Source organism: Prunus persica, chromosome G1 (assembly GCF_000346465.2).
Source record: "Prunus persica cultivar Lovell chromosome G1, Prunus_persica_NCBIv2, whole genome shotgun sequence".
In the NCBI taxonomy this organism is placed as follows: domain Eukaryota; kingdom Viridiplantae; phylum Streptophyta; class Magnoliopsida; order Rosales; family Rosaceae; genus Prunus; species Prunus persica.
In genome coordinates, this window is record NC_034009.1 from 38,029,312 (window position 1) to 38,050,592 (window position 21,281).

The 21,281-nt window shown below is 37.7% G+C and overlaps 4 protein-coding genes across 5 annotated transcripts; 2 read left to right on the forward strand and 2 right to left on the reverse strand.

Annotated features, from left to right (window-relative positions):
• Positions 425-3,993, forward strand: LOC18792440 (aspartate aminotransferase, cytoplasmic). 2 transcript variants are annotated; one of them, XM_020555929.1, is made up of 12 exons: positions 426-676; positions 774-845; positions 994-1,055; positions 1,136-1,219; positions 1,458-1,557; positions 1,640-1,763; positions 2,035-2,198; positions 2,347-2,484; positions 2,750-2,871; positions 3,115-3,209; positions 3,296-3,416; positions 3,794-3,993. In XM_020555929.1, exons 1-12 carry the CDS (start codon positions 602-604, stop codon positions 3,882-3,884), a joined length of 1,248 nt encoding a protein of 415 aa, XP_020411518.1. In that variant the 5' UTR covers positions 426-601; the 3' UTR covers positions 3,885-3,993. The 2 variants fall into 2 exon arrangements, with proteins under 2 accessions (XP_020411519.1, XP_020411518.1); XM_020555930.1 differs by lacking the exon at positions 2,347-2,484 and having other exon boundaries at positions 425-676.
• Positions 4,593-8,409, forward strand: LOC18789734 (aspartate aminotransferase, cytoplasmic). Its single transcript, XM_007222896.2, has 12 exons — positions 4,593-4,921; positions 5,269-5,340; positions 5,636-5,697; positions 5,811-5,894; positions 6,010-6,109; positions 6,198-6,318; positions 6,468-6,631; positions 6,758-6,895; positions 7,076-7,197; positions 7,360-7,454; positions 7,661-7,781; positions 8,012-8,409. The coding sequence occupies exons 1-12, from the start codon at positions 4,682-4,684 to the stop codon at positions 8,094-8,096; spliced, it is 1,404 nt and encodes a 467-aa protein (XP_007222958.1). The 5' UTR covers positions 4,593-4,681; the 3' UTR covers positions 8,097-8,409.
• On the reverse strand, positions 8,763-15,289 carry LOC18789423 (transcription factor MYB3R-1). Its single transcript, XM_020563685.1, has 12 exons — positions 14,873-15,289; positions 14,001-14,211; positions 13,510-13,564; positions 13,136-13,193; positions 12,797-12,891; positions 12,547-12,650; positions 12,224-12,352; positions 10,257-12,048; positions 9,772-10,100; positions 9,558-9,672; positions 9,239-9,475; positions 8,763-9,083 (listed from the first exon to the last, which is right to left on the reverse strand). Exons 2-12 carry the CDS (start codon positions 14,075-14,077, stop codon positions 8,958-8,960), a joined length of 3,117 nt encoding a protein of 1,038 aa, XP_020419274.1. The 5' UTR covers positions 14,078-14,211; positions 14,873-15,289; the 3' UTR covers positions 8,763-8,957.
• On the reverse strand, positions 16,101-19,325 carry LOC18791790 (la protein 1). The gene is made up of 10 exons (XM_007222777.2): positions 19,092-19,325; positions 18,924-19,002; positions 18,648-18,797; positions 18,298-18,440; positions 18,001-18,149; positions 17,630-17,728; positions 17,115-17,547; positions 16,722-16,869; positions 16,518-16,602; positions 16,101-16,413 (listed from the first exon to the last, which is right to left on the reverse strand). Exons 1-10 carry the CDS (start codon positions 19,140-19,142, stop codon positions 16,323-16,325), a joined length of 1,428 nt encoding a protein of 475 aa, XP_007222839.1. The 5' UTR covers positions 19,143-19,325; the 3' UTR covers positions 16,101-16,322.

Consider the following 21,281-nt stretch of genomic DNA (forward strand, 5'->3'; position numbering starts at 1 on the left):
AGGTGTCCTGAGGGGAAATCATTTACCAAGAGATGAGAAATGGAAGATTCCTTTATCACGTTTGGTAATGCTAGGAAACTAACCGGGAAATATCACTTTATTTCATTTCTCATGTTTGTTTTGCGTAGGAATGGAAAACAAAGTTTGTATAAATTTTCAATTATACCCATATTAAATCAAATAAAAAAATGTATTTAATGATATATTATAATTCTAAATTGTTAATGGGGACAAAATGTTCATGAAAAATATTTATTTAATATTGACTCATTTTCCCAAACTTTTCAATAAGGAGGGAAAATAAAACCCAAGTTAAAAGGATGGTCTTACTTTCCCCTTACTTTTCTATGAGCTAGACAACAATTTCTCATACCTGAACCTACCAAATATAAGAAAATAATTAATTTCTCATCCCTAAATCTCACGTCTCATCAACCAGACGGCCTTATGAGAAGACGACACCGTCCCCTGTGTCGGTGAACTACTAAAAACTTTCATCGTTGGAAAAACCAACGAAAGCTTGTCCAAACGAACGTCGAAGCCTTCGAGCTTCACCTCCTCCACCACCTCACTGATCGTACGGACACTCTCTGCTGAGTCCATGGAGATGGAGTCCCGAGATGGTGGTTCTGTATTTGCCCACATTCCTAAGGTTCCTGAAGTACCACTTTATGCGGTAAAGAAATGCATTTCCCACATTTTTCTTGAACTTTGATTTCTTTGTGTTTGGTTATAACTTGTAAGAATGATTGTTTTTGGTTTGAAACAAGCAGTTGCAGGTTGCTTATGGCAAAGACCCGAGTCCCCTGAAGCTGAATTTGGGCTTTGGTGTTTATAGAACAGAGGTGGGTTTTCATCTTTTCACTTCAACACATGCATTGTAGAAAATATATTTACTGCTTTGAAAAGATGGGTTTGGATTGGATTGCATGTCCTTAGCAGTTAACACCAAAACAAATTCTTATTCTTGTTCAAATTCTTATGTAAAAGCAGGATGGGAAGCCTTTTATTTTGAATGTAGTTAGAAGAGTGGAGCGCTTACTAGTTAATGACATGTAAGGTGTTTCATTATTGTTCTTGCATTTGTAACTTTGCTTCAAGTTGTGGTTATGCTCCACTTTGGATGATTTTCCAGGTCCAATTTTAAGGAGTATCTTCCTATTACCGGAATCGCAGAATTCAACAGATGGAGTGCTAGACTCATTTTGGGTGCTGACAGGTATTTGAGCCTAAGCATAATCCTTATGATAGTACGCTAATTAATATTGCAAAACATGGAGCCCTCTATATGATGCATAATCTGGCTGCCATTACTGTGTGGACACTAGGTAATTGCCTTTTCATCCTTGAAACAGTGTTGTATCGTAAAGATCCTGGTTGTCATTGGAGTTTATCTTTCTTTATGAACAATTTGGGTTTCTTTTGCTGATTGCATGTTTCATTTTTCTTGGAAATAGCCCTGCTATTAAGGAGAATAGAGTCACCACTGTCCAATGCTTGTCTGGTACTGGCTCATTGAGGATCGGAGCTGAGTTTTTAGCGAAATATTACCCCCAAGTAAAGCCCTTGTCCTTTACATTTTGCATTTGTATGTGCTCGTAACTGACTGTCACTTGGCCTTATCATGTCCCTTGCTCAGCACCATACAGTGTACATGTCCCAGCCAACATATGGAAACCACCCAAATTTGTTCTCTGTGGCAGGGCTAGCAATAAAAACTTATCGTTACTATGACCCAGGAACATGTGGACTGGACTTTCAAGGTTTTTCACTTTTCTGTTTGGAAACGCTACTTCTTGTCTTATCATGTTTTGGTTTTCCATTACCTTTTATTCCTCCCTTTTATGGTACACTATTTATTTTCTGTTAGGTATTAATAAGATTATAGAAATTATGATTGTGAATATATTTGATTAAAATCGACAATTCTTCTGCTTCTAATGGTCTACCTACCCCTTTCCACTTGTGAGTTGTGTGACATTAACCGAGTGTTCTTTTAATCACATATTGTGATTCATTTTTGTTGAATGCCAGGCATGTTGGAAGATCTCCAATCAGCCCCATCCGGAGCTATCGTGCTTCTCCAAGCGTGTGCTCATAACCCTACTGGTGTTGATCCAACTATTCCACAGTGGGAGCAGATAAGACAATTGATGAGATCAAAAGGGTTGTTACCTTTCTTTGATTCTGCTTATCAGGTAAGGTACTGTTTCCTTAAAGCTCAGAACAGCTTCAACTTTGCAGTTTTCTAGGATCCGCCTAGTGTTAAGCCCGTGGGAGGTCGTACCTGAGAACTTGGTGCAAGTGTCCTGATCTTGATACCTTCATCTCCTGAGCTCTATCTAGGGTTTTGTCAGTGGAAATCTGGATGACGATGCCCAATCTATTCGTCTGTTTGTTGCTGATGGCGGCGAATGCCTTATAGCCCAATCATATTCAAAGATTATGGGGCTTTATGGTGAACGTGTTGGTGCACTCAGCATTGTAAGACATCAATTTTTCCTAGCAGTTAAATGCCTGAAAACAAAAACATAACCAAAAAACCCACTGCTGCTTACTTTTAGACCTTGTTTTTTTAGTACGGGGGATCGAATTGATTATAGAAACATGAGTTTAATTAGTCGATTTATTAGCGAACAAGGAAAATACCAGTGCATGTATTTATGCTCATTGTTTCTTCTATTTTCTGTACATATATACATCAATGGATTTCTAGCAATTAAAATTTATATAGTTTTTTGTTTAATAGGTTTGCAAGACAGCAGACGTGGCTAGCCATGTTGAAAGCCAGCTGAAACTTGTGATCAGGCCCATGTATTCTAACCCACCCATTCATGGGGCAGCCATCGCGGCTGCCATCCTAAAGGACAGGTATTGGAGTATACGAACTCATTCTGTTGTCTGCCCTTATGCAGTTTAACTGAGAACATCGGAATCAGGAAACTATGGCTTATCTTTATAAGTTCAATAAGTTCTTTTCACATTTGGCTACTCGTTTTGACTATTGTCCCCTTTTCCTATGCGATTAAGCTTTTGAGATTACTGGTAACTGGATGGTAGAACAAACTTCTTTCTTAAATTTGTCTTTCAAGATTGTGGATGCTTTGTTTGTAGGGATTTGTACAACGAATGGAGTATAGAAGTGAAGGTAATGAATGACCGCCTTATTAGCATGCGCCAACACCTATTCGATGCACTGTGTGATAAAGGCAAGCATGATTAGTCACCTAAAAATAGCCTTTTGTTTCCATTGTTTCCAGTCATTTTTGACAACTTCTCTTTTATTATTTGGCAGGTACTCCTGGTGACTGGAGTCACATAACCAAACATGTGGGGATGTTTACTTTCTCTGGATTGAACCCTGCACAAGTTGCATTCATGACAAAAGAGTACCATATCTACATGCCATCTGATGGGTAAAAAACCATAAGACTTATTTTAAGCTCTTTTCTCCAATCCGTGTGTATTTGCACGTATGTACGTATTAGTGTCCTTCCTTGGCTTGATACTGTCGGTCCACGCAGAATCCTTCTGGGAAATTATCATAGACAACACAAAAGACTTTGGATTGTAGCCCTTTCCACTGCTACTCACTCCTTCTAAACTCCATTACCAAACATCATGATTTTTTGATGACTTTGTTCATCGCGATGAAAAATCACGTAGAAACCACATTCACTTACAAGATTATTATGTAAAATCATGTAAAAAGGAGATGTTAGACTTTAGATTCTCCAAATTTCTATGTCTTCTTTCTTTCTTTACTTATTCAAAATATGGGCTTTCTGTGCAGGAGGATTAACATGGCGGGTCTTGGTCCTAAGACAGTTCCTCTTCTTGTAGATGCAATACATGCAGCTGTTACCACCCTTTGTCTAAATTAGTTACACACCATTCTTGCTTCCGTGTACACCTCAATCTAATCTCATGATGTATACATTTGACCGTGTAAATTTTAATAATCCAATGGCTTAGATTACTTATTATTTTTAACCGTTGATGATATGTAAACTTCGCATGCATCAATGGTAAAGAACAAGCTTACAACTCATCAACGGTGAAAGGTGATCCGATTTCTGACCGTTAATATATCTCATCAGGGTGAGAGATGTATCCATATCGATACATCAACGGTCAGAAATAGCCAACCGCAACCCTTACATAGATATCTTGGGTAGTAGTCAACACTTCAATCTTGGGCCTCGACAATCGCGAAATATGATCGGACTGGGACGCAGCTCACACCTCTCAACCTCGAAGCACGTGCCAACCATAACATCCAGTGGGCTATGTCCACGTATCTTGTTTTGGACAGCTATCTCCAAAACGGTTTTCCACGTCGCCCGACTGACAGCTTCAATCCAACGGCGAGAAGCAATGCCCCCGATGAAATCAACGATGACCCGTGGGTTTCTTTTGTCCTTCAAATAATAAAATGGGGCAAATAATAAAAAATAGGGAAAAGTAGGGTGGGGCCCACTTAATCGGACGTGTCACGAAAGAGACGGTAGGCCTTCATGACTTGCCACGTAAGCACCCACGTAAGTCATTTTTTCGTTTTTATAAAAGGAAATGCCCCAACAGTCAGAAATTGTTGCTTTTCCTCACTGATACACCAAAACCCCGAACACGTACTTAAAAAAGGCGTATTTTAAGCTTGGAACGAATAAAACTGCCTAACATGCGCCCACAGTTCACATCACCCGACGCCCATAGTTCTTCACCTGCCCTTTCTTCTTCTTCTTCTTCTTCTTCTTTTTCAAGCAGCAGTGATCGGAGGATCAACGCTCTCGTGCGTCACCTTGATTCGTCTGCCATGGATCCTAACAACAACAGCTCAATCTCTGCTTCGCCAACTTCGGCACATGCCAATTCTGTCTTCGCTCACGTCGTTCGCGCCCCTGAGGATCCAATACTTGGGGTAGTCTCTCTTTCTTCATCTGTGCTTGATATTTGTGTGAATGTTTGTATGAGATTTCAGATGTTCATTTGTTTTGTATTAATTTTGGTTTTGATTAAGCTAAACAGTTTTGGTGATTGATTTATTTGAATGTTTAACAGTATTTTGATTGTTCGTCCCTAAATCCTTAGAAATCTTCGATTTCGATCGTTTTTGGGTGTTTTAGTCTTCGCTTGATGTTGATCATGATTCATGTGTCATGCATGCAACTGATCCTCTGATTTAGTTGATCATGCTTGGTTTTGTTTACCTGATTTTTTAACGATTTTTCAAACATGTTTATTTGGTTTTCTTGATCAAACAAACAGGTGACTGTTGCATACAACAAAGATCCGAGCCCAGCTAAGTTGAATTTGGGTGTTGGTGCTTATCGAACTGAGGTGAGTCCGTTATGGACTGAATTTAATTATTGTTTTGTAATATTTTGTGTATCATCAGACAAATATGTCTTTTCTAATGTATCGAAATTGAGCGTGCCTGCTCACATGGTACTAGGAGATGCTGATGTTTGTCTCATTGTAAAAATCGTGGTTGTCTAGTAATTTTTTATTTTAAATAATAACAATTTATTTTTTATTTTTTAAGTTTGAAGGCACTGTCGTTGATGGTAATAGTTTTTATTGTGGTGTTTGAATGTGTAAAATTTCTTAACTGCCTTTCTTCATGGCATGACAGGAAGGAAAACCACTTGTTCTGAATGTAGTGAGGAAAGCAGAACAGCTGCTTGTTAATGACAGGTGGGTTATATAATTTGATTTGCACCGTTAACTAAGAAGCCAACGTTATTGACATTAAACTGATTTCTACTATTAGTTGACGACTTACGTTTCAAATCTGCTTTATATTCCAGGTCTCGCGTTAAGGAATATTTGCCTATTGTTGGACTGGCAGATTTCAATAAACTGAGTGCTAAGCTGATTCTTGGTGCTGACAGGTACAAAAGACTGATTATTAACGTTCAGATCGCTTGTTGTTCTATTAAGTTTTTCCTTTTTTGAGTTGGTCACTTGTTTACCTGGTTTCGTGCATGATTTACTTGCTTGATACAGCCCTCCTATTCAAGAGAACCGGATTACTACTGTCCAATGTCTGTCAGGAACTGGCTCATTGAGAGTTGGAGGTGAATTTTTGGCAAAGCATTATCATGAAGTAAGTGCTTACTTGTTGCATAACCTCATGCTTCTACCATTATCTGGATTTTTATTCAGTGAACTTGACCTTGTCTATTTTTCTGCAGCGCACAATATACATACCCCAGCCGACATGGGGAAACCACACAAAAGTTTTCACTCTGGCAGGGTTGTCTGTGAAAAGTTACCGATATTATGATCCAGCAACGCGTGGCCTCGACTTCCAAGGTTTAGAATTAGACTAGTTAGTAGTTACTTATGGTTTCTGTCTCAGTTGAATGTTTCCCCTCCAACTATTTCATCTTCTTCCATTTGTATTTTAATTGGCACCATAGTTATAATATCACTAAACTGCTTATGGTTCTTATTGTTAACAGGCCTCTTAGAAGACCTTCGTTCTGCCCCAGCTGGAGCAATTGTACTTCTCCATGCATGTGCTCATAACCCCACTGGTGTTGATCCAACCCTTGAGCAGTGGGAGCAGATCAGACAGCTTGTGAGATCAAGAGGATTATTACCATTCTTTGACAGTGCTTATCAGGTAGGTTGTGTATGAAGTTCGGAATCTTCTGCACACTAGTTTTTTCTTTTTCTATTTTATTTTATTATATTGTTTAATGTCATGCTATTTCTACTTTTAATGCCTGATGTTTTCTTGTATTTGTAGGGTTTTGCTAGTGGAAGTTTGGATGCAGATGCAGAGTCTGTTCGTAGGTTTGCTGCTGATGGTGGAGAGTGCCTCATAGCTCAAAGTTACGCGAAAAACATGGGGCTCTATGGAGAACGTGTTGGTGCCCTAAGCATTGTAAGACTTGTTCAATAACTTCCAGTTTGGGATTGCTTTATTTTGATAGATCCAATAAAAAATTAAGAAGAAAAAAACTGCCCATTAGAACTTTTTTTTAAAATAAAAAAAATCTAGAATGTTTTTCAGACCTACTTTCTCTTGATTTTGTTGTCTGTTGCAAATTCTACTCTAACGTAGGTCTGCAAGACTGCTGATGTTGCAAGTAAGGTTGAGAGCCAAGTGAAGCTTGTGATCAGGCCCATGTATTCAAACCCTCCCATTCACGGTGCATCTATTGTAGCCACCATTCTCAAGGATAGGTACTCTTTAAACTTTGTCCAGGTGCCTGTGAAATGACAATAATTGGATTGATGCGTCTTCACCTAATTATTGAATTCCACCAGAATTTTTTTTTTCTTCCATAGTTGACTTCTAGTTACCTTACCTTACCTTACCTTATCCCCTTTTTCTTCTGTGCTCAGGGACTTGTTCAACGAATGGACAATTGAGTTGAAGGCAATGGCTGACCGTATCATCAGCATGCGACATCAACTGTTTGAATCCTTGCGCGCCAAGGGTGAGTACTTCCATATATGACCGTCTTGGTCGTGTAGATCTTTAACTAAAGTAACAATGTAATTACTCATTTGATCAGCATAGGATATAGAAAAATCGTTAATCAACACGGGAATGAGTCGAATGACAAAGGAATAGTGTAAAGAAATCCAAACTCCTTGCAGTTTTGCATTGTTGTTTCACCTTGCTGACTTTTATATTCTGCAGGCACACCTGGTGACTGGAGCCACATCATCAAGCAGATTGGAATGTTTACCTTCACAGGATTGAACTCCGAGCAAGTTGCTTTCATGACTAAAGAGTACCATATCTACATGACATCTGATGGGTAATGAATCAGCTTTATTTCTGAATATAATTTTAAGGTTCTGCTGTTGTGTCTGTGTTGGTATTCCTGTTGCCTATGTTTTTATTGTTATCCTTACTTAGCACTAGGATAACAATTAAAATTTGGTAGCAATAGACTAATCCAAACTCGTCTTGATACGAACGGAGTGAGGGTTTGGCATAATGAGGTGAATGAGCATATGGCTTAAGTTCTCTTTTCATTTTTGGCAGGAGGATCAGCATGGCTGGTCTGAGTTCGAGGACCGTCCCCCATCTTACAGAGGCAATACATGCAGCTGTTACTCGCGTTGCCTAAATCATGTTTCCAGGGCAACATTTTTTCCTTTTTTGTGAGCCAAATCCATATCGGATTCTACCCTTTCCAGATTTTTTGTTGTAATAATTGTTTACCTCATTAAATGAGGTTAAAGATTTGGCGAGTACGAAGTGAGCGATCTAGCGATGCGCTGTACCCTACCTGGATTCTTTTTCACAGGGTTTGTGAGTTTTTGTTTCAACCTGCTACCTTACAATATATATATATATATATATATATATATATATATGCATCTTCTTTATCCCCGTGTTGCTGGTCATGCTATTCAAATGAATTCCGACTTCTAACTTTCCTTACATATTTTTTTGCATATAAGGAATCGAAAATTACGCCGGTTTCCCGTTAAAATCAGGAATTTGTCAGGAATTAGATTGATGAGCAGTTGATTTCATACTTTTTCTTTTTCATTTGCACTCTTATTCCAACTTTCATATTTACAACCTCAATCTAAGCAAGCATGTCAAAAATCTGTTTGAATAAATTCAGAAAAGTAGTGGGACTCATCCGTAAGTTGGTGCTTAAACAGGGATATATATATCTGCTGAGAACAAAAATAAATTGTTATAGTAGAATTGATTAAAAATATTTGATCCTAACAAAATTAAAATAATATACTCTTAGCACAATAAATATAAGAACCAGGGATTAGCTCATAAAAGAATTTCTTTCAATCAATTGATTTACTGGATCCAGCCACTAACAAAAATAAAAGCAGGAAAAAAAAAACAAAACTACATACATATATGGATAACATAATTTACTAAGGCAACTCTGGAAAAAAAATATATATATAGGACAACGGATATTATGGTTACAATCTTTTCTTACAAGAAGCTTTTTTTATCTGCATCCCTTCAACAAATAACTAGACGGACTTGAAAAGGTTTTAGCATTAGAAGACTTGGCATTTTCTGTTCCCTTGCCAGGTGTCCCACACTCACTAAAGTCAAGGGTGCGACGCTCCACCTACAGAGAGATGAGCAAATTATCAGCTCATTTCACAACATTGATAAGAAAAAAACAAACCCTTTTTTTTTTTTTTTAATATATATATAAAATTTAACCCATTTCTTGAATTCTTGAAAAACCCAACAAAAAAATGAAAAATTAAATAATCATACCAAAACATTTGCAGCCGAAAGGGAACTGCTCCCAGGCTGATTAGGTGGGCCATGATTGTTCTCAGGGTCCACCAAGGCTTGGTTTTTACGTCTTTCCCTGAATAATGTTTCAGGGGTTTCATTTCCCAGAACTTCCTGGGCATTGGCATAGGCAGCAGCAGTCTGCTCACTTATCTGCTTCATCAACCCAATTGCATCATAGCTTCTATCCCCAGGGCTCATAAAAAACCCAATATCCTGGAGAGAGGAAATCACATTTATTAATTAAAAGTAACACATTTACCACATAATTTGACAAGAAAACCAGCATTTAAGGTACCTCAATTGAAATTTCAGTATCAACCCTTGGGCCAGGTACAAAGGAGTTGATAAACCAAGGGGATTTCCATGCTGAAGGAGATTCTATACTTCTTTTGAACGGAGTGTCACCAAATCTATCATTAAGCACCATCACACCAAAGAAACCCATCAGATATGGATAATGACACTGACAATCAGAATGAGAATGATAATGAAAAAAGACTAAATCTTACATGTTTTCAATACTGATATCATTCCCAGCATTATCACCAGTTGTTTCTGGGTGAACTGACAAAGAATCAGATTGTACACATGTATCTACAAGTGAGTAACTTTCATGCTTTTTCACACATATAGTAGGGGATTTAACCGATGCGCATTGTCTTGCAGAAAAAGATTTAGAAGGGACTCCTGGGTTTGTAGCTTCAAAGCTTTTACGAAACTGACTTCTGGGAGTTCTAGTACTTGTGCCCATAGCTTTTTCAGCTTTACAACCAACAGGAGAACACAATAGCAGATCATTTGCGTTATGTTCAACAAGAACTCCAGAGGTCTGTTGCGCCTGAAAAACAGAAGGCAATATGAGATTTTAATATTTTAAACAAATGCAAAATAAAATCCACCTATATGATTGGCCAGTAATATACCTATCCTGAAATTCACAGTATATCTCCTGATAAAAAGCTGATATGTGAAAATACAGGTAAGAGAAACTCACAATTTGTGAAGTGGGGATAACATCAACCTTATTCTTAGCTTCAATATCAGCAATTCCTTGGAACTGCTTTGTCTTTTCCTGGGATTCACCGTTATCAAAATCATTATGTGCAATTCCATCATCTGATAATGCAGCGCTGTCAGTTCCTTTTTCTATTCTGCTTTCACATGTACCTTTGTTCTCTTTATCTTCACTGGGGGAATCAGAATTCCTATTCTTATTAGAAGATGGAGAGAGTAAAGTTGTTTTTTCCTCACTATCTTCAAACATAACATCAAGACGTGAAAAATCTCTGGCCAAGGAGGAGGTCAGGTCAGTCCCAAGCCTTTTATCAATTCTTCTATCTGACAATGGCGACAATGGAGACAACAAATCTCGGTGTCGTTTCTTCAAAATAGACGGCGTTCCTGTAAAAGTTTTAGCAGCACTTTTCAGCACAGCATCAGGGCTACTCTCACGAGATGGTGAATCCCATAACCTATATGGAGTAAGGCAATTCATGGAAGACATCATCAGCTGACGAATGCCGAGTGGACTGTATTCTTGCTGCATGTCGTTACCAGATTGTACAAGATCACAACTAAAAAATGGAATATCCAAGCTTGGAAAGCGAGGAGGTTCATAACATAGAGCTCCACCATCCTGCTGTTCTGTCTGCTCATCTGACCTCACATCCACAGGACAATTTTGCGAATCCAATCCTGAATCAAATGTATTTACAGGTACTAATTTTGAAGGATCCTTAACCAGATCTGATTGCTCTTGCATTCCTGTATCATTGCTGGCAGAGTCATTGGTATAGATAAACCCGTCATTTGAATTTGTGACAAACTCTTGCTCTTGAACCCTGAATAAATGACTAGGTTCTCCAGCATATATAAGCGGACCTTCATGAGCAGAAACTACTTGAGAGCACGAAGTTCCAGTTACATCAGAACTCAAAGGATGATATACTTGTGAAGCTGAAGTTCTCCCAGTTTCAGATATCTGGAGGTTTGATGGTTGTAGAAGTACTGAATCTGTGCAAGCACCCAAATCAACCATGTTTGCACCATTTGTAAAATCTCCAGAGGAAAAACATCCACCATTCATTGCATCTGAAAATAATACCCTGCAACATTCATCGTCAGATATCAACATGTGCTCTGATTTAACAAAACCCACGGCCATATTCCCCATGGAAGTAGAAGTTTGAAATGGAGCGTTCACCCCTTCATGGCTCTCATTACAACCCACACAATGAGTATGCATCCTTGATGATTCCTGGCCACATTCTAGTGAGGAATTGATAGGTAACTCATGCAGATTAAACTGGAAATTCCCACTCATTGAAGCTCCAGCCTCATGTGAAAAATTTTGCTCTATGAATTTGGAGCAAACCATTTCAGGAGGTATTTCTGGGATGGAAAAAGTGGCATCTCCTATAGATGGGTAATATGGTTCTGAACAAGACGCTGGACTGCAGCTTGGGTCATTTCCTAAACGGGATACTTCATTTATCTGAAATTCCTCTCTAGGATGTGGTACCACATTGGTCATTTCCGTTGCCGAGAGAAAGCAACCAGCAACAGTAGAATCTTGACTGCATTCTGAAATTTCTTCTCCTTCTGCAGCTTTGGCACCACTATCATCTCCACTGCTCTGCATTCTTGAAGAAGATGACAAAATGGATTGGTTTTGATGTCCAACATGAGGCAGTCCTTGAAACTGTGTAAGTAAACCCGATTTCAAGTAAGAATCCAACTTCTTCTTCACAGAGCTGTTCCAGTGATTTTTTATAGCATTGTCTGTCCTGTTGACCATGCAAGCATAGATATATCACAATTGTTGCCAGTGCACCAGATTAGAAGAACATCTAGTTACACTAAACACCCATAGTAGCAAAGGAAAACATTTCATTTTGTTTCACAAAAAATTTAAGTAGAAATAACAGAGACTCTTGGCCTCAACATAACATATGGGCATACCTTCCAGGCAAGAACTTCGTTAGCTCTGCCCATTTGTTCCCATACATTTGATGTGCACGAATCAGAGCCAGCTCCTCGTCCTGTGTCCATGCCTCTTTGTTTATGCCAGGATTAAGATGATTATGCCACCTAAAAGTAGTTTCAACATGGTAAGCAAAAAAAACAAATACTGGAACAGAAAAATATTATAAACAACCCAAGAGTAAATCATTATAATAGTAACTCCACTGAGGGTTAACATGCACAACCTGATCCTGGTGGACCGTTGAAGATTTACAATTCTGTATCAATGAAATCATCCACAATAAATTCTGTTACCATACCTTTCCCGGCATTGCTTACCAATACGTCCAGGTAAATGTTGTGCAATAGTGGACCACTTTTTTGGCCCGTATTTTTTCACCAATTCAATAATAATTTCATCCTCCTAATCAATTTTGCAGAAACAACTAGTAAGGAAACTTTACACATAAAAAGAGAAAACTTATTTGATCAGACAAAAAAATTTCAAACACTGCAGAGAGGAAATCGACACAAAAATAAGACGAAAGTAGTGCGAAAGTAGTGTGATACCTCTTTAGACCATGGACCTTTGACCAGCTCTGGATTCAAGACTTTCTGCCACCTATGTAGGCATTGCACATCAGTCCGATCCTTGAAACACTCCGCTACACATCGCCAAGATTCACAATTAAACAATGCATAGAACATATGTGAAGTAAAAAGTAGCACCAATTAAGACAAAAATGCTTCGTGACTTCAAATAAAGGAAGATAAGAGGGAGGGATGCACAGACAGAGGGAGTTAGAAGGAGAGAAGGCCACAAAGAGAAACAGGGCTAAAGTTTAGTGAAAACTATCTTTAGTTTCATGACATACTAATGGAGATGGACACACAGTTCCACAATAGTACCTATTTTTTTCCAATTCTTTCCTTTAAAACGCTGAACTGCCCTCCGCAAGATTTCATCCTGAATATAAAGAGAGAAAAAATCATAAGTACTACATATTCCAAAAAGAAAAAGAAATAAAGAACGAATGAAAAAGGTGCATCTACACAAGAAAACGTATTGAAATAGAAGCACAATGAGTTGAGAACTGAATATCAGTGATATACCAAATAGAGCAGCAAAAATAATTTATATCACAAGAACCCATTTTCTGTTGAATAAGATATAAAGAGCCCATGGTACAATAGCTGCTTTTGGCATCAGGTGTTTTTTTTATATACCTAACTATAAACTTACGTGTCTTTATGATAGTTTGTTCTTTTAAAATCAAATTTACCTCTTCAGGTGTCCATTGTCCTTTTGTAGAACGCCTTGTAGGCCCACTTGTCCTCCTACAATGGACTTGCAAATATTAGACAAACATTGATTCATATAACAGATTCTCAATTGAGGATAATTTTAAACTACTAAAACAAATGGCATACAGAGAGAGAATCCTAAAACATAGAAGATTGAGAATTTAATAATACACACATTGTCACATACAAGACACCCAAGTAAAAAGTTAACAACGGACAACTTCTAAGAAATGGTGGTAATAAAGAATGAACATATGCACTTTAGTTAAAAGTTTGCAGAAAGTGCTGAACACATCCTTAGAGTATGTTATCCTTCTTTCATTTAATTGAAGATGATCCAATCCATTGACGGCACCAAACACGAAGTTGATTACTTTTCAGTTTTTGAATGAAGTAAATATTCAAATCAAGATGGACAACTGGAGATGACATCTAAAAAGCAAGAATGAATAGTTTTCAACAGAATTACCCATGGAGAGCTCTAACTTTCTGAATACTGTCACCGAGCCCTTCTGAGGGAGTAGAATTTGTTCTGTCACCTTCCATAGTTTATCAACAGACAGGTCAAGCTGCATACCCCAATTCCTACTCGACTATTCTCTTCTGTATTTGCACTCCAAATCATTATAATCACCCTATGAAATGGTAGGACCCACCTTGTTGCACAGAAAACCCACAGGCTGGAAAAACATGAGCAATGATAAAATTAAGAGATATTTCGCTCAAAATTGAGGATAAAACACAACAAGAAATGAAGCCCCATGAAGAATGAACAAACTAAAAATAAAGAATTGAAGAATTCAAGCTGAATTGTTGATGCAGGAAAATGAGTAAGTTTAGGCAAAACATTGACAAATCAAATCAAAGCTGGCACAGCAAAGAAGTATAGCTATGCTCACTGGACATCATATGCCCTATAACGAGAAAGAACATGAATTACAAAGAAACCAAAGCACCCAAGAAACTCAAACATAGCAAATTATATCCTAAAGCATCCAAAACGCAAAATTCACCAATTCTACCGCTACAACCTCAACAACAACAAAAGTAACTCCTTGATATTCAAACTCAAAATGGGATTGAGTAAATTTTTAAATAGATCATATCAGACTCAAATTCAACTGAAAATCAATGAACCATTTGTCAATATCCAGCAGATTAAGCCATCAGATAGGAAAGAAATTGTTTACACAATTCAAATTCATAAAAATCCAGAACTCACATAACTTAAACTTGGGGTATCAGGAAAGCTTCATCAAATTAATTCAATCAAAACAAAATGTTGGGATCAATAAAGAAAAAACCCAAATGTAGTCAAAATGAAAACCCTAAGCCACTGACCGAACTGAGCTTGGAAGAGCGAATTACAGAGATTCCACAGAGAGAGAAAGTCGACGATACGATCGAAACAGAGCACATTTGAAGATCGAAACGAAGAAATGCAAAATTTGAAAAGAGATCTGCACACACAGTGCAGAGCAAAGATGGAGAGAGAGAGAGAGAAGAGAGAGAGAGAGAGAAGTGAAACGGTCCAGAGCTCTATTCAAACATAAAGGGGCGGACTACGGGAGTTTCAAACCCTCTGAGTTAAAGGTCGAGCAAGTTTCAGATGCCGGACGGTCCAGATTTTGACACGTAGAAACGGAAGCCGGCCCCTCTAGACCTACTTTGCCGTATTTTTTTAAAAAAAGTTCAACGGACAAGTTAATTTTCTCCTCTTTTGTTTTTTTTTTAAATTTTTACTCAAATTCTTTTTGGGGCAAAAATTAGGTTTTTGAAATTGTAATTTTGGGTAAAGAAAAAACGCAATTGTAATTATGGCGGCTTTGTTTTCTAATGGGAAAAATGAAAGCTAATCTCAATCCACTATGTATTGTCTATCCGTTGACCGCTTGTTGGGTTTCAAATTTGTTGATTTTTTGTTTGGTTTCATTTATAAATTAAGAAATATTTGTTGATTTTTTGTTTGGTTTCATTTATAAATTAAGAAATATTTGTTGACTTATATGGGTGAATGCGTGTAAAATATAAATTTATATATTTGCTGCATGGCATTATGTATTTCGCAATTGTAGAGGATGGTTAATTAGGAATAATCAGTAGAGGGGTGGTTAATAAGGAATAATTAGAGAGAAAATGACATTGATTTAGTCTCAGGTTCGAATCCCTACGACATCATAGTTATCCCCTTTTCTCTCTAATTTAGATTATCGCTTGTCCTAAAAATAAAAAATAAAGAGAGGATCTGATTCCCTTAAGAAATGGATATTTCTCTGTACATTTTCATGAAGTATCCATGGTTTCTGTTATGTTATTAAATGAGTCACCAAATACACTACAATATATGATTTTACAGTAAACTTTTCTAATTGATTTTTATTAAATTTTATTATTAAAAATTTTACAGTAAATTTTTCCTAAAAGTAGTAGTTGTCATTTTTTAATTGATTTTTACTGCATTTTATTATTTTAAAAATTTATTATTATTATGATTTTACGGTAAACTTTCATGATTTCCTGAGAATTTAAACGCATTATGGAGTTTCAAATATCAGCAAATAAAAAACAATAAAATAAATTAGGAAAATAAATTTGAATAATTATATTATTCGAGTTAGGCAGAGACAGGGTAATGGAACTATATTATTGTTCAAAACGAAGCAAAAAAAGCCACCAGGCGATCAAAAAGCAATGTGCTAATAAGCCTAACATATCTCTAAACGGTATTGCACAAAATTGATCCCAAAACAGATTTGAGATTTCTGGATTGGACGGACGGCTCTCCTGTAGCTCAAAATTTCCGGGCTTTGTTTGGGCGACCTCCATTGTCATTGTCCCTTGATCGGCCATGTTTCCAACCCCTATTGTTGTGTTTCCCTCCCCTGGTAATCACAAACATAGATCGAAAAATGGAAGTGAGTTTCAGATTAACTCTGGATAAAAATATAACACGGAATGAAAAGGAAGCAGGACAAGTGGTACTAACCTTCCTCCTCCGCGGTGGCTCTTACTATCGCGGAATTTTTCTTGGTGGCCACGGAAGAGGCTCCAGTACTCCTTTTCAGCCTCACCTGAAAGAATATCAAGCAAAACAACATTCAATACACGAGAAGAAAGAAATACTACTCATGAAACACCAGGCTGATAGACAACCACTAAAAATGAAATAAAGATGAAGGTTGATGCCTACCGCTGACTGGTTCCAAAGTTGCAATGAAATTCTTCACAACCAGACCTCCTAGGTCAGTAAGGACTGCAGCAGCACGTGCTTTCTGAGCTGCTTCAGGCTCTTCGAACCGAATGTATCCTGATTCTTCTCCGATCTTAAAATCAATGTACTTCACATAACAGACACGCATGTCAAAATGTCAGAACCAATCAACTCAAGCAAAAACGACCATGCAGAATACCAAGGATCTACCTAAAAGTTCTTAACTGCTATCAGTAATCAATGAGAAACAAGGTGATTAGGACATCTTTGTCAAACCCATTAGGGTTTCCAAACGACAGAGATGGAAGATGAAATCATTTAATTCAATCTTCAAATCCTGCTAAAAAAAGTAAGATAAAATAATTGTGGTACCTTAACAGTGCCAAATTTTTGGAATACAATCTTCAAATCCTCACGCATAACAACATCCATGTTATCTTTGTATGCGGCAGCACTCAATCTTTCTTCCTTCTCTTCACTCTTTGCAGCAGGAACTTCAGAAGGATTTTTCCCATCTCCAGTTTCCTTTCCTTCACCACCATCTGAACTATTTTTCTCATCAGCATTTTCCTTTTTCTCCTTAACATCCTCTCCAGGAATTTCTTCATCTACATCACCTCTGTTAACATCTTCCGACTCCTTCCTTTCAGTTTCTTCGGTAGCGTTCTCTGAAGAATCAACTTGACCATCGGTTTTGTTACCATTTGTACTACCATTAGCAGAGGCAGGAGTACCACTATGCTCTGCAGAAGCTTTATCTGACGTGCTCTTTAACGTGAATGCAACAATCAACCCCTTAGGATAGCTGTAACATCATAAGTATAGTTAAGCAGGTTAAACCCCTCGAAGGGAAAGAAACTGGAAATCAAATATTATTATCTACTTACTCCGCCTCTGCTTTTGAGTTATTCTTGCGGTTTGTATCTGTCCGAGGGCGAGCCTCATACTCCTTTACCTCTCTTTCTCTATCAGTATCAAAATCCTTCCTGCATCAGGCATATTCTATTAGAAGGAGCAGATATACAAATGAGGACTTGCAAGCACACAAACAAAAATCATATCATTTAACAATATGATATATCCATTTAGGCACATTTAATATCAAATGAAAAAAATTTGTCAGAGGAAGAATGTACTTTTAAAAAAGGGCCAGAAATGTATCTATTTTTGGCGAGCCATACCTTCTTGGATTGTCATAATCTCATTAAACACAACAGCAAAAACACACTTTCCCATGATAATGGATGAGTTCACTTACTTTGGTTTTAGGTCTAACTTGAGACCTGAATAATCCAAAGATTGCTCCAGGATCTTATTGGCTTCTTCCTCTGTGGAAAACTCGACCAAGGCAGTGCCGCAAAACAACTTTTTGTCTGCAACATGACGAGGCAGCCTCACACTGTTAACCTGAAACAATGGAGAACAAATTCTTACACTTACAAGTGACAACAATATACAGTCCAGACTAACTGTCAGTGTTCAAGCAAACCATAACAATTTAAATCACCAATTTGTTAATCTACTTTGTGAGTTACATCAATGACCTGATTTCTACCTTGGCAAATTGTCCAAAAAATGTTTCGACATCTTCAAGCTTCGCATCATACTCAAACGGTGAAGCAGCTACAGTTCTTATGTCTACCTGCTCTATCAACTCCTCTGGCTTCAGGATTTCAGTAGACCTGCCAACCTTTGTGCCTAAAACACATAATTATCATAAACTTTGTCAAAAGGATACATTCATTATCAATCAGAAACAAATTTTCAACCAAACCTAGGCGATCCTCAAACCCAGGACCTTGCCTGAGGGAGCAATTGCTACAAACCACTAGTGTAGTGGGTCCTTTGCTATCTACTTGCATTCTATTATTGAAAAATAACAGTGAGAGGCCAGAAAAAACTCACCGTCTTCGGAAAGCTTTAGGGTGGTAGATTTTCGAAGAGTTTCGGCAACAGCCTTTACTCTATCTTCAGGGACACTATCTGGCTTCACATCCCCCAACTTGAGATGATTTCTCATCCGAGTAAACGAGCATATCAAAGCCAAGCTAACCACTAAACGTTCACAGTCAAGGTCAACCAAAACTCAAATATCCAAAGCGTCAACAAAACTAACAGAAAATTGATTGAAAAATACATAAAATGCTCAGAACCACAGCACGGCTTTCAAACAAAGGATACATCCTTCTTCGCTTTCGCTTATGGTTTTTTTAAGAAAATCATCCCGAGGAAGATTGCTATCGCTGAAGTAAAACTCAACCTGCAAAAACAACAAAAAAATCACAGTTAGTTAGGAAATTAATTCTTCAGAACAAAATCAATCAAATTTGGAAGCGTTTGAATCTGAACCTGGCGGAGCACTTTCTTCGAAGTTTCTTCGTCCAATGAAGGCGTCGCCATTGTTGAGAGAGAGAGAGAGAGAGAGAGAGAGAGAGAGAGAGAGTTTGTGTTTTCGTGTACCTTGCTTGGCTTCTAAACAGCGAAAGCGAACAGAGGAGAGGTAGAGAGAGAGAGAGAGCTCCTAGGGTTTTGGCTTTCGCAGGATATTTTAAGCTTTGGTTTGGGCTTTGAGCTCGTTTCTGGCTTTTAAACTGAAGAAATCCGAGTGGGCCGGGTTTACGTAACAGTGTCGTTCCAGTCAGTAATGCTCCGTTTATCTGCCACGTGTATAAACAGAGAATGGTGGAACCCACAAGGTCAAAGGACGGGCCACATCCAACCTCCTGCAATTAACTTGGATTTTGCTCGATCACGCTTCACGATCACACGTTAAAGAATGGTGAAGAACACGATTGAAATTTGCATTTGGCATATATCTTCGTATTTAAAATTTTCACGTTAAAATCTTTTAAAATCTAAAGACACACGGATGCATACATTTGCATAGTAGTCAATGCTAAGTCAACGGTTCTCCAACGCAAGAATTTAGACCCAGCAGCTCTCAAACTTTAAGTTTTATTTGCAGTCAACAGCTCTCAAAACCTTGAGTTTTGCAGTTTGTCCATCTGAGTAAGTCCTCAGTACCAATTGTCCTAATTCTATGGTTCCCTCCTTATATGCATAAAAATAGTATTATATATATATATTACTATTAATTTCTTCTTCAAATCAACCTAAAAATAAAATAAATTATAAGTGTCTTAGCATCTTTTCTTTACTCGTGATTCAGGCAATCCAATCGTCCGTGTGTAAGGTGGAAGCCCCCTAAAAAGGTTTTCCATTAATGGGTGACCAAAAAGGAACAGAGGCTCAATCTAGATTTGTCACAACTACCAACTACCTCGAATTAAACCCAAGCCCCTCTTCTAGAGCTGTCGGAACTCTCTTTAGCTCATCTCTTGTCAACGCTAGCACTTTTTAATAAATGATGTCATTCCCGACTCGCGAAGTGAAGCTTAATTTCTATTCATTACTTCAGCGCTAAGATGTAGAACTGGATTGTATATGGGATCAAGAGATCTTCAATCTGGAATTCTCTTATATATATTATATTGTAACCCTTCTTAGTGAGAAATCATTCTACAGACTATGTAGGGGAATGCACGCACTATGGGGACTCCATAAAAGAAATTTTTTTTAGACTTAGGAAATGAAACTTCCATTCAACTATAGTCGAGAGGAAATAAGTCTCAGCGGGCACTACCTTTCTGGGGCTCACTCCTTTCCTACTTGCTTGATCTTGATGACCAAGGACTAGAAACGAAAAGCTAACTTCCAACCCTTGGAAAAACCTGATTCAAGACTTGCTGTACTCACTTTGATGTATTTTATAATATAAATTATAACTAGCTTAAGGCTTGCTAGGGTTTAGGGTGATTTTCCTCTCAGTACCAATTGTCCTAATTCTAAGTACGATTTACTGTGTGATTCATGCATTTATGACTGACAATCAACCATAAGCCATGTGTGTAGCCGAGTATAGATTGTGGTACTTGTGAAGGTTTAGGGTTTAGGGACGAAAAGACCATCACTCAATTAGTTAGCTTTCAAATCAATGTAAGATTATGTAGTTGGCTACTTGGTTAGGTCTCAACTAAGCTTTATACCTCATGGCTATTGTATTGAATTGAATTATCCACACACCCCCAACTCAATTCAGAGAGATCTACCAATTTGAATATAAATGAATCACTTCTTACTCCTTGAATCAATTTGTACTCAATTTGGGATAGAGGTATGGAGACAAATGTACACAAACCTCCCATCAGAAATGGGCAAACAATTAAGAGTTGAAATTCAGAGGTTTTTGGGAATAATACTTCATATTTCTTTCATTCATCAACAAGGCATATATACTACTAAGGGTTAATTAGACTTTGTCCTAATCCACTACTAATTACATAATTATTGCAACATTAAGAACCGTTTGATATGGCAATGACCACATCACAATAAGATTGGAAGACAATCTGATACATACATACAGAGATTCAACCCTAAGCATAAGAATATTGATGTCCACTATCATTCCTTTTGCTCCCTCAATCTTGTAATATTAATTTCTAATATTGCACAAATCAAATGGTTCACCATGTTCCC